This window comes from Notamacropus eugenii, chromosome 5 (assembly GCF_028372415.1).
Source record: "Notamacropus eugenii isolate mMacEug1 chromosome 5, mMacEug1.pri_v2, whole genome shotgun sequence".
Classification (NCBI taxonomy): Eukaryota; Metazoa; Chordata; class Mammalia; order Diprotodontia; family Macropodidae; genus Notamacropus; species Notamacropus eugenii.
The window spans coordinates 74,493,756-74,506,263 of record NC_092876.1 but is presented as its reverse complement, the minus strand read 5'-3'; the positions used below and the strand labels follow the sequence as shown (position 1 = coordinate 74,506,263).

The 12,508-nt window shown below is 38.5% G+C and overlaps 1 protein-coding gene across 4 annotated transcripts in view; it reads left to right on the top strand.

The window, feature by feature from the left end:
- YBX1 (Y-box binding protein 1) overlaps positions 1–12,508 on the top strand; it is a 31,697-nt gene that overhangs the window by 18,697 nt on the left and 492 nt on the right. For all 4 annotated transcript variants that reach the window (XM_072609727.1, XM_072609726.1, XM_072609724.1 and 1 more), the window contains 3 exons: positions 240–542; positions 1,176–1,258; positions 11,244–11,509. In XM_072609727.1, coding sequence (XP_072465828.1) covers positions 240–542; positions 1,176–1,258; positions 11,244–11,478 — 621 coding nt within the window. In that variant the 3' untranslated portion in view covers positions 11,479–11,509. The remainder of the gene's footprint in view (positions 1–239; positions 543–1,175; positions 1,259–11,243; positions 11,510–12,508) is intronic.

Genomic DNA, 12,508 nt, shown 5'->3' with positions numbered 1-12,508 from the left:
CCACAAATACAGGTTCATCAAGCTTTATAGCTTCCCTATTGTGTGCTGGCTGCAGTTAGTGTGCAATCTCTTCAGAGCCGTGATGAACTGATACATTTCAGTCACGTGGTGTGTGTATGCACCCCTTGGCCACAGCAAACCTTTTTTTTTTTTTTTGTTTTCTTAACTGTGAATTTTGTGAATACAATTATGTTTGATTTCCTTTGAGTGTCATTATCAACTTGTAATGACTTTTGTAGGGTGCGGAGGCAGCTAATGTTACAGGCCCTGGTGGTGTTCCAGTTCAAGGCAGTAAATATGCAGCCGACCGTAACCATTACAGACGTTATCCACGTCGTAGGGGTCCTCCACGGAACTACCAGCAGAATTACCAGAATAGTGAGAGTGGGGAAAAGAACGAGGGATCAGAGAGTGCTCCAGAAGGCCAACCCCAACAGCGCCGTCCCTACCGCAGGCGGCGGTTCCCACCTTACTACATGCGGAGACCCTATGGGCGTCGACCACAGTATTCCAACCCTCCCGTGCAGGGAGAAGTAATGGAGGTAATGTTCTGTGAAAGACATTAACTATGGAGAACACACAGAATTGACATGACGTGCCAGTTCCTCTTTTTCTGAGACTTGAGGATTCTTCTTATGCCTATCTTTGAGGTGTTGATTCTTTTCTTTAAAAACAGTCTTTCTCATAACCACTGTAAAATGAATGTGTAATAATTTTCCTGCTAAAGTTAAGGAAACTAAATTCTAAGAAGATAGGACCTCTTAACAGTTCTTAGTATAATTAGTACCTTCATTACCTATGCTGGATTAAAGGTTAGTGATAATGAATAGAGTGGTGGGCTTAGAACCAAGAAGACCTGAGTTCATATCCTACTTCAGATAGCCACTTAACTTGTGCCTCAGTTTCCTCTTCTGTAATATGGGGGACAATAATAGCACCTACTTCCTAGGGTAATGTTAAGCATCAAATGTGATAGTATATAATAAAATACTTAGAAAATTTAAAGTGCTATGTAAATATTGCCTGCTGGCTTTAGAGGTCATACTTATAATTAAACTTTTTGTTAAGTGAACTAAGGTACCAAATGATTTGCTTTATACTCTTACCTCTTTGGAATGATTGAGTTTTAACCTTCCATTACTGGTTTTAGTAGATTTGATATGCTTTTATTTCAGGGTGCTGACAACCAGGGTGCAGGAGAACAAGGTAGACCAGTGAGACAGAATATGTATCGGGGTTACAGACCACGATTCCGCAGGTATGCTCTATGTTGATGTGTCTTCTGTATTGAAATGTTGCCCCAACTGTGTACCAGGTCACACTTGTTAGGGGAACACAGTATTTTCTGCATAAGGCCTTTTCTAAATATGTCCATGGGAAAATTAATCCTTCTTTTTTGGTTATTTCACTAGTAACATATTTTCTTTGATCAGATAACAAAGTTAAAGTTTCTTTTGTCCTTTGGTTTGTATCAGTCAATGAGCAGGTGTAATTTCCTTCTCAGTTATGTTTAAGGTAGGCTGTACTATTTACCACCTTTTACATTGGTTAAAAACACCATTATATAAACAGGTTGATATTGTTTTACTGAAACAAATCAAAAATGGAAGTTGAAAAATGGTAAGATTTCTATACTCGAGGTTAGATAAGGGTAATAGGTACATATAGATAGTGGGGGGGGGGAAGCCTCTTAATCTACATTCCTTCATTGAGAGGGAAAGGATATAATTTTGTTAAATATAACAGCTTAGGTGGCAAATAAAGAGGTAGGGTTGATATTGATAGATTTTTTTAAAATGATAATGGAAATCTATGAACTGTGGCTGGATATGAAGACTCAATGGGGCACTGGGGGTAGGGGGCAGTATTTGTAATGTTCTTAGAGAAACACAAGTATGACACCACCAAATATTTTTTAACTTTTGGGATAGCTAGATATTTATATTCCTTCTCAGTAAGAATTTGGAGGTAATAAAGTAGTGTTAGCAGGGAAGACTCATGGAGTTAGCTCAGGACTGAGGAAGATAGATTACAAACCCTTAAGTAATTGACACTAGGTGACAAACTAGCTCATTTCAGTATATGTTGCTGTTCTATTTTTCACCCTATGGGGTACTATAATTTTAAAGCCTTGGTTTTAAAAAAAAAAGTAAGTGGTTTTTAAAAAGTTCTAGACCACTTGTGGCTTTTAAGATCACCTCAAGTAACTAATATTTTCTACTTACCCCTTCCACATAGGGTTTTTGTTTGTTTTGTATCACCATGGAGGAGGGGGGGAAGGTTCTTCTTTTTTTTAATTTTTGTTTTGTTTTGTTTTGTTTTTCTGCCGTGTATTAACCAATACTTTCCCCTGGGGTTCCCTGCCCAAAATGAGCAGTTATCCTTCATTCCCTTGGTCTCTATTTCTAAGACACTTTGAATCAATCTTCCTTCACTTTTGTATCTTTGGCATCTTGCACATAGCAGGCCCTTAATGTGTGTTAAGCTGAATTGCCTAGGCTAGAGGTAGACTGCTTGAAGCAGTTGGAGGTGATGGTTCCTTGACAGCATGGGACCCCAAAGCATTGTGTCCATGCAGTGTTTGCAGGTGCAGATGGGCTCTCTTTTCTGGAAAGGTAAGTTCCCTATTGCACTGTGCAATTTAGGTAGTGTTGGTCTTAAATCTTCACCATGACCACATTATATCTAGCTACTGTAAACACCAGAATTCTTCTTTGTATCAGCTTGTAAACTTATAGAGAACCAAGTAAGAATTGCAGTTTATGTACCCCTGTAATACATAGCAAGTGCCTTACAATATGTAGAAGGTTCTACTTTCACAAATCCTCCAATAATGTTGGGATGGATTATCGAACAAAGCCCTCCGCCAATGGTAACCTTTCATTATCAGTACCAGCCCTAAAGTTCTGTCAATGAACGGTTCTCTTCTTGAGTAAGTTTGTTTATTATAGATTTTTGGCTTTGGGCTGGAAAGCCTTTGATAGTTTAAATGTAGCTATATGATGCTCACGAAAGTGGTTTGTTTGGGTTTTCCAAAAATCCTTTGTCCAACTGAAATGGCAATACCTAATCTTAGAAATCCAAAATGCGTATAGTAAAGGGCCCCAGAGGTGTAAGCAAAAGGGCTCTGATCAGTAGAATAGATGTCTTAAGATGTAACTGTTCAGAAGCTAGGTTATCTACTATCCCAAACAACATCACAGGGGAAGACACAGGGACCCTGCAAGGACATTTAATTGTGTAGTATATCTTGTCAGCAAGGGAAGAAACAGAAAAACTTGACAACCCAAAAAGCAAAACTGTCTAGGGCCATTTATTATGCGAGCAAACCTCACTTCTGAAGACAACATTGTATTGTGGTACATCCAGTAGCAGAGCTTCATAATGCATGTGTCTGAATTGGTAATCCAAAAAAATTTCTGCTATCAAGGTAATTCGCTTGTATAGAACAGCTTGTTCTTTGATGTTGGGAAAGTGAAGTGCTGGTATGTACTTGCTATCAATGTATTGGTGCTTATTGAATATTAATCCCAGTCCCCATTCAATCTCTTCCTGTACCACATTTTCCCCCCTCCCCCCCAAAAAAAGTCCTTAAAATTCTCTGCCATCAGCATCCTTAGTATGTATGCTGTCCTCTGTAGTACTAAGAAGTATGTATTGAAGTCCAAATAAATTTGTGTATCACTGTTTTCTAGAGATAGGCATAGATATAGGGTCCCTAAGATGTTGAAAAATGCTGAATCTTAATCACCATAGCACACTTTCCTACTTCCATCCTTTTCCCATGTTGGGTAACATTGTTAGTACCTCAATTGACAGGTCTCTCTGGATACAGTTGCCCATGCCACTTTGCTTCATTATATCTTGGGTGTAGCCAGGCTGTATTAAAGAAGATAACATCTGAGAAGTGGGTAGCTTTGCAGTGGTATTGCCTTGCTTCAAGTTCTTTTCTTGGCACATGCTGTAACCTACTGTGTGCCAAGCATTGTGCTAAGTCTTGGGGATACAAAGAAAGGTTTTTGGTTTTTTTTTTTCCAATGTCCCTGCTCCTGAGGACAATGTGCCAGTTACCATACAAAGAAGCTATATAAGATAAATTGGTAAAAATATCAGTGGGAAGGCATTAGAATTAATAGAAGATGGGATTTTTATCTGGAACTGAAGGGTAATGTTGTTCCTAATTCAGGACATCCTTATTCCCCATGTTGCTAGCAACTCTGTCATACCAGAAACTGAGTGTGCCAGAAGTGGCACTAATTTGCATGTTAACAAGAAATTTCTGTATTGGGAATTCTCTTTAAAATACTAAACATGAGCCCATTTTAAAAAAGAAGAAAAAAAGAAAAGAAACAAAATGAAGCATTTTTTTAAAGTTACTAACTTCTATGTTTCTGTAAAGATGTTAGAATTAATTTACCTTTAAAATTGAACATTTGTATATTAGTAGAGTTGTTTTAAACCTTTAACATTATTTCACTGAGAGTTCTTAAAAACAAAATTCTGTATCATGTCCAGGATAACACTGAGGTTAATTTAGCATTGTAGTAGCAAAAAAAATTCAGACTATTCTCTGAAAAATGGTACTTAATTATACCATCTTTTTGTCTCTTGATGTGTGTATACACACATATATATACATACACATACAGTCTAAAAAGAACTGCTGATTAGGCAGTGGATTTTATTTTTGCTTGTGTAATGATCTGAGCCCTGAACTTTGGGGTTCTTTTTTGGACTAATTCTACCTGAATTTGACTTTTTTTCCTTGAATAGATAATGGTCAAGGGCTAAAGTGATAGAACTTTTCATTTTATAGCAGTTTGAAAGCAATGCATCCTTTGATCTGTGTAATCACTGTGAGAGTTATTTAAGCTCCTTTTATTCCCCCCATGGCATTGCTAGCTTTTCCTCAGTATGGTGCAGTGGAAAGGGTACTGGGTTGGAGTTAAAAGACTAGGCTCCATCCTGGTTTTACCATTATCTGTGGGGCATTGAGTAGAGCACTTAGCCTCTAGGTCTCATTTTCCTCTTCTGGTAAAATGAAGGCTCTGAGTCTAGATGACCATTTATGGAACCTTTTAAGCTTAGCTCTGAATGTTAACCCCTATTGGTTCCAAGGAAAATTCAGAAAGAAAAAAATGAAATTAACCTTTTTAGTTTGCTACTTGTCAGCAACTTTCAGAATTGAGGGCAACAATGGTTGACTAATGATTTAAATTTGTGTTTGTTTTTTCTGTGTCCAGTGGTGTGTATTGACCACACATCAAATCGTTGCCATGATGTTAACCCATTTAATCTTTTTTTTTCCCCAGTCCTTTGGAGGACTTGAATCTGAGCTATATCTTGTTGCTTTACTGTCTGTATTGTTCCTCAGTCTGAATTTTTCCCTCCTTAACAGAAAAAGGGAAGGAAAAGGAATAAGCATTACATGGCTTTGTAAATGTATTATTCCCTTCTGCAGTTGAGGAAACTGAGGCAGACAGCAGCTAAGTGACTTAAACCCGGAATCATATAGCTCTAGTCTGAGGCTGGATTTGAACTCAGGTCTTGTTGATTCCAGGCTCTGTACTCAGTCCACTGTGCTGCCTAGTTGAAACAAGAAGGTAGTGACTCTTAACACAGAAGTGCTTTCTTTGGGTCAAACCTGCTGAATTTTCGATCAGAACTTTACCCCTGAGAGAATGAGTTAGGGGTCAGTACTTAATATTGTGTTGATCTTCTCACTGAAGTACCTTCAATGAAATTAACTTTATTTATCTTGGGGTGGAGGGCGCACTGAATGACTCTGTGACAGCCTTTGTACTTTTTTTTCCCATTACCCTTGGATGTAGAAATAAAACCACTGAGTGAGACAGTTTCCCCTTGCTGACATTCCCAACAAGCACCCAAATTAATTCTAAGTGGGTATCTCCTTGTTTCCCTAGCCCAGGTGTGATCCCAGATGGCACAGAAATTGCTCCATACTGACTTTACTCAGAAAGAAATTATGAATCTCTAAGTCCCAGCAGATGTATGAAAAAGATCCCCTGTCACAGCTGTTCCCTGGTGGTTTTTGCAGTCAGGACTAAAGTGGAAAGCTGAGATGTACACAGGAAAGCTAACATCTTTTTGGTGTCTAAGGTAGCTCCTCAGAAGCCTTGGGGAAGGTAAGGGATAGGCTTTCTGAAGTTGAAGTCCCAGACTCCATGGTGATTGTCAAATCCTTCCTGGCTTGATCAGATGAATCATTCTTTATGAGCCATTCATTAAGGTAAGGAAAAATGTGACTATCTATACTATGTAGATGAGCCCCTGAAAGCAACAAGTCTTGTTAGTATGTTAATATTGGAGGGGCCAAGAGACTCACACTTGAAGATGGATCCTGATGTCTCCAGGGAAACTACTTTTGCTAGATACAGGAGATACAGGACACATCTTCTTGGTCTGTGGGAAACACCTCATTCTGGAATTTATAATATTAGGGTACCATGAGCGTTGGGGGAGTATCATTGAGGAAAAACAAATATTTTATTTTCCTTGCTCCCTCCTTCCTCTTTTAATCAAAGTGGCCAAAAAGTTTGATCCTTTAGCCTGGTGGCCTGTGTATGACTCTCAGGATCATACTTTGCTTAAGTCTGTTTTTCAGGCAGTGTTAGTAAGAGAATTTCTTCGGGTCATCTGAACATTCAATGGTTAATGTTAAAGAGATGAACTTTTACCACATTTTCAACTTTTAGTTCACAGATTCAGGGAAAAGGAATATTTATAAAAAGACCATCAAGTTACAGTGTTTCCTATCAACAAGCAGATAAGGTTTGCCCAGTAGTACAGGATCTAGAAACTCTTAGCTTTAGTAGGTGTATCTCTTGTTTGTAAGTCCTTTTTCCCCATCCTGATCTTTTAAGTTCTCCATCATCTGAATTTGCCTTACCTATTTGATCTTTCCTTTCTATTGCCTTCTGTTCCTATTGTTCAATCTTTGATTTCTTGTGAATAAGTTATACTTACTTTTTTTAAAGTAAATTAACTATAGGCAATATAAAAAAATCAACTGTATTTTAATAAGACTTCCCTCTTAGAGTTAAAGTAAGTATGCTGTTAGCGCAGTGGTTTAATCAACAAGCATTTATGAAATGCCTTCTAAATGGTCGGCACTTACAGGATACAAAGGGAAAAAAATGAAACAGTATGCTCTCAGAGAACTTATATTTTTATATCTAGCAGATGTGGATATATGTCTATATAAGTATACAAGTATATTGTACAATATGTAGGGAGAATAAATACAAGGTAACTAGGGAAGAAGAAAACTAGCAATTGGGTTCAAGAAATAATTTGTGTATAAAGTAGACTTAACTTGCTTTTTAGCCAAGTTTTGAGTCTTGGAGGAAGTGTAAGGGATTCTATGAAGGGAAGGTGAAGTTAGATTGAATGCCAAGCAAGGGAAGTGAAGGGTATGGAACTGAGAGTGTTACAGAGAAGGCCACTGACTAGATCATAGAGTGCGGGAAGGGGCCAGAATGTGAAGGGCTTTAAAAAAATCAAACAAGCAATGAAGTTTATATTTTATCCTAGAAGCAATAGTGAAGCTGCTGAAATAGTTTGGATAAGGGAATGATGTGATCAAACCTCCTCTTAAGGAAAGACAACATTCTGTAGACAGATGAAATATCTCATGTCCTGTATATTCTTGAATAATAATCAAAACAGGAAATTTAACTCCTTACATCCCCGTTTAATCTTAACATGACCATAGTTTGCATCTCTCTCCTTAGCGAAATGCTAATAGGATCTATTTGAGATGTAGAGTATTTCTTGTCGGAGTATTCTTTGGTCCTTGAACAAAATCCTAGAATCCTAAAGCTGAAACAACTTTTGAAGGCTTTTAGTCTCCTTTATTGCTTGATGGTTGAATCTCTGCTACAGTATTCTCAGAGTGGTCATCTCATTTGGACTTGAACATTTGGAATGATATAAACTCACATAAATGTGTTCCTTTGAATTTTTAGTCCTTACTGGTTGGGGGTGAAAATAACAGTATCACAAAAGGATGTCGAAGTCAGCTTGCAGTTTTGCTTCATAAACTTTCAAGAAGCAGGAAAATGAGCACTTAACTGGGAGTTTGGAGATACATATTCTTGTTCGAATATCATTAGCTGTGTTACTGCAAGTCGTTTAAATTCTAAACTTATAGAAATGAGGAAATTGTACTACATGAATTGATAGCTCTACAATGCAGTGATGCTATGTTTTTCTATGATTTATAAAGACATTAGCTTAATTGTCTTTACCTGTAAAAGAAGAAAACGCAGTAGGCTTGGAACATACTCAAAGGGAGAGGGAGGTGCCTGTTGTCCTACACAGGTCTTCAGATGCCCTGTATACGTTCTTTACTCTCTTTTTCCCCTATCTTCACCAGTAAAGCTGTATTTTGTGAAGCATGCTTAGCCCAGGGTAGCCTTTTTATGAGATACTTCTGAAAATGTTTCCATTAACAATGAATGATAGCCTTGGAAAAGTCATTATTGTCCTTCAGGCCCTGTGGACAAAAACTGAAGTGAATTTGAGAAAGTAAAAGTAAGTATGTAGCTACTTTCTTCCAGCTAGCTCTGTCTTCATGCGTTTCAGTGGCGTAGCATAAGGATGGACCAAGTAAGTTTTTGTTTTTAACAAATATATTAAGTGTTTGCTCTGCAGAAGTATTAGGGAAACACAAAATTTAGGTAAGAAACAAAATTTGGTATAGGAATGCACTAACAGGACAGCATTAATTCATGCACGTCTGTGTGTTTGGAGAAGCGCATTACCAAGGTAGGCTCAGAATGGACTTAATTTGTAAAGGATTTTGCAATAGGGTATTTTTAGAGTTGAAAAATGGAATGTGATGCATAATATTAATGGAGAAAATGGCATTTGAGTTGGCTATATTGAAGAGATGAAGAAAGGGAAGTGATAAAATCGTACTGTGAACAGATGAGTAGAGTACAGTATGCTTGAGATGCAGTCAGTCATCCATTTTGGTTAGAGTTTAGGGTTTTGCAGATGAAATGAGATAAGCTTGGGAAAGGCAGGAAACCAGATTTTGGATGGCCATTGTTCAGTAAACAGATTTTTTGCTCAAAAGAATAATATAACTAGATCCATACATGAAACATTATTCAAGCAACAGAATGAAAGATGAATTATGGTGGGAAACTAAAGGTTTCCCACAAATTTAGTTGCTAGTAATGAGGGTCTGCGTACTAAACTAATATCATGGGAAGGGACAGGAATATAAGAGGGGCTGCTGAGTTATAAATGGCAACAATTTTTAAAGGATTATGAAGAGGAAGAAGTAAAAGTCAGATGTTCACATTGGGGGAAAGGATATATTAGTTTAGGAGTTTGAATGGAACGTAAATGAGGAGATACGGGCAAATTTAAGGAGAAACCAAGATTGTGATAGCAGTCTTAACCTACAGAAAGCCAAAGAGTGAAATGATGAATAGTATGTTTTGTAGAGCCTTCTGTGTGAGGTCCATAGATATGTGCTTGGAGTCATCCTGGCATGTGAGTTAGAATGAGTGATCTCTCTCTAAAATCACAGGTGACCAGAAGAGGAGAAAAGAGAACATTTTCTGGGACTTCTGGGATAATGAGCATACAATAGAAATGTCTAGGTTGGACAAATTGTTGTATTATTTAACTATAATTATTTCATAAATTTATAACAACATAAAAGATAAGGGCTTCTTGACTGTTATTGACATGATTTTGTTTTGAGGTATGATGTTGATCTTCACTATTGAATCACTTTTGTCGATTCAAAAGTCTAATTGAATTGGCCAAGTCTTTGGGAAGGAAAGTAATTAAGGTGGTACTATAAGTTTCAGCAAAGAGTGCCATTAGTAGTACTGTAAAGAATACCTATTGACTGACTATTGAGCAGTCCTGAAATATGAAGAAACTAAGTTATGTGGATTGGTAGAAGAATGAAGCTGATACTCAGGAAAGAGGTTAAAAAACGAGGTCAAATGAAACATAAATGATGCTGAATTTGATGAGAGGGTTTAGAGAAGAAAGCCATGAAAGAATTCTGTTAAGTACAGGGTACTAACTAGCCAAATTTTTTGGTGTCTGATTAGATATTACAGTTTTATGGCTCTATTTCAGAGAACTCAGACTCCTTGCATTTTACTACCCTTCCCTGCTTTATTCTCATTCCCCCCACCCTACAGTTCCTATCCTATATTAATGACATAAGAGACAGTTGGGGCTTTCAAAACTGGGATGTGGCTAGGTATATATTGGATTTGTACACTTTTTCTCCCTCTAGTGACAGTCAGCACTGCTGCAGAGGGATATGTGTTGTAGAAAGCAGTGTAAAAGTTTTGAACTCAAGAGTCAGATTTATATGAAGAGGAAAGTGGAAAAATGAGTGGACAGTGGCACTTCATACTTGAAGAATAACCTTCAAAAGGTAGCCAGGAAGATGATGAAATTAGGTACTGATGACAATATCTGGTGACTGTTACAGTGTATCTGATTGAACCCAAGATTACTTCATTCAGAGCTTTCTTTTACTCAGTGTTTCATCCATAGCAGATTTATTCACCTATAGTGGTATTTTTCCCTAGTTCTTGATTTTCCTCTGTCTTCATGGTTTCTGCCTTATATGCAGCCCCCAAATAAAAGTTATGCTTGATTCACCACCACCATCACTCTCCCTTGCCCTCTTCTTCCAGCATGTTGTGTGGCTCTATCAAATTAAGTTAAGCATTCTGCACAGTGTGGTTGGAGATTGTTTTCAGGAGGTGGAATTTAATGAGTTTCTCTAGGTCTGACAGCAGTGTTCATCTCTGTTTTCTCTGTATCACCTCTGTTGTAGTAGCATTAATCTGGGTCAGGACAGATGCAACTGCTCTAATCTCGCAGATACAAGTGTATCTTTCTCCCGCTGAAATTGAAGGCTAGGATACTTGACATGGCTAGGGCAGTTCCATGCATGTCACAGTTGGGGAAAAGTAGGGGTTTTTTTCCCTTCAGAGAAATGCTAGTCATAATATGAAAGTGTTTAATCTCAATGAGAAATTATCAGAGGATAGAAGAAAACTGAAATCAGTTAAGTTCAATTGGGCATGCAAAAATGACAAAAGAATTGAACCTAAGATACTGGATTTATCAGCTTTCCTCCAGGACGTAGCCTGCTGTTATACTTTACTCCCTTTGGGATGGTTTGAAGTAAATTGGTTGCATCCTTCCAACTGTTACTCATTTGATTTCAGGGGCCCTCCTCGTCAAAGACAGCCTAGAGAGGAAGGTAATGAAGAAGACAAAGAGAACCAAGGAGATGAGACCCAGGGTCAGCAGCCACCTCAACGTCGGTACCGCCGTAACTTCAATTACCGACGCAGACGCCCAGAGAACCCTAAACCACAAGATGGCAAAGAGACAAAAGCAGCCGAACCACCAGCTGAGAATACGTCCGCTCCCGAGGCTGAGCAGGGCGGGGCTGAGTAAATGCCGGCTTACCATCTCTACCATCATCCGGGTAAGTGTTTTGGTGCTTTTGGAAATCTGACCATTTACAGGGGATAGAGCACCAGTGCAGGAATCAGGAGGACCTGAGTTCAAATCTCACCTCAGACACTTGACACTCACTAGCTGTGTGACCTCAGGCAAGTCACTTAACCCCAATTGCCTCATCCTGGGTCATCTCCAGTCATAGATGGCTCTGGAGGAGAAGTGAGGCTGGTGACCTGCACAGCCCTCCCTCACTCAAAATAAAGTCAAGTGCAAGTCATGTCATCATTTCTCTGATGGCATGGTTTTCTTTGGCAGTGAAGGACGAACACACACGCATAGCAAAGAGCAGCCTTGTAAATTCCCCCTCAGTGTATTAGATTTTAATTGTAAAGAATTTGTATGTGTTGCCTAAAAACTTAAGAAAGCATATATAGGTCTTGGGTGGTGGGCAGAAGCCCACATGGTCTCATCAGCCCAATCATTGGGCAGACAACTGGTTTGTTTCCTATTCTATTTGTAGGGATGATGAGATACTACTAAAACTTAGTAATACCAGTTTTTTTGTTTTTGTGTGTGTTGATGGGAGACCTAGTTGCTAATTTGGATAGCAGGACAGGACTTTGAGGGAAAAGTTAAAACTATGGGTATATGGTTCCTTGAAGTACTTTATACACTATGGATTCTGTTAGGGTTGTATTATTTCATTGTTTTGTTGCCTTACCATGCACCCAGTCATACTGGGCAAATGATGACCTGTGTGACTTTGATGCCTTAATATCCCCTGAAACCAGCATTCTAAAGGGAATGTTGCTGCTTTGTTCTCTTTCTTTTATAAATGGGGAAAATGAGGCATTTAGTCTGGCAAAAAAAGGTGGCCTAGCATGATAATGTGTGGGCCTCTGTTTTGTCATGAACTTTACTCTCTGAGGCTACTCAGAAAAGATGGGGGTGGGGGGTGGGGCACAGGGTGGGCATGGGGAATATTGTGGGTGGAGCAAAGGAATTAGGAAATGAATGACCTGCA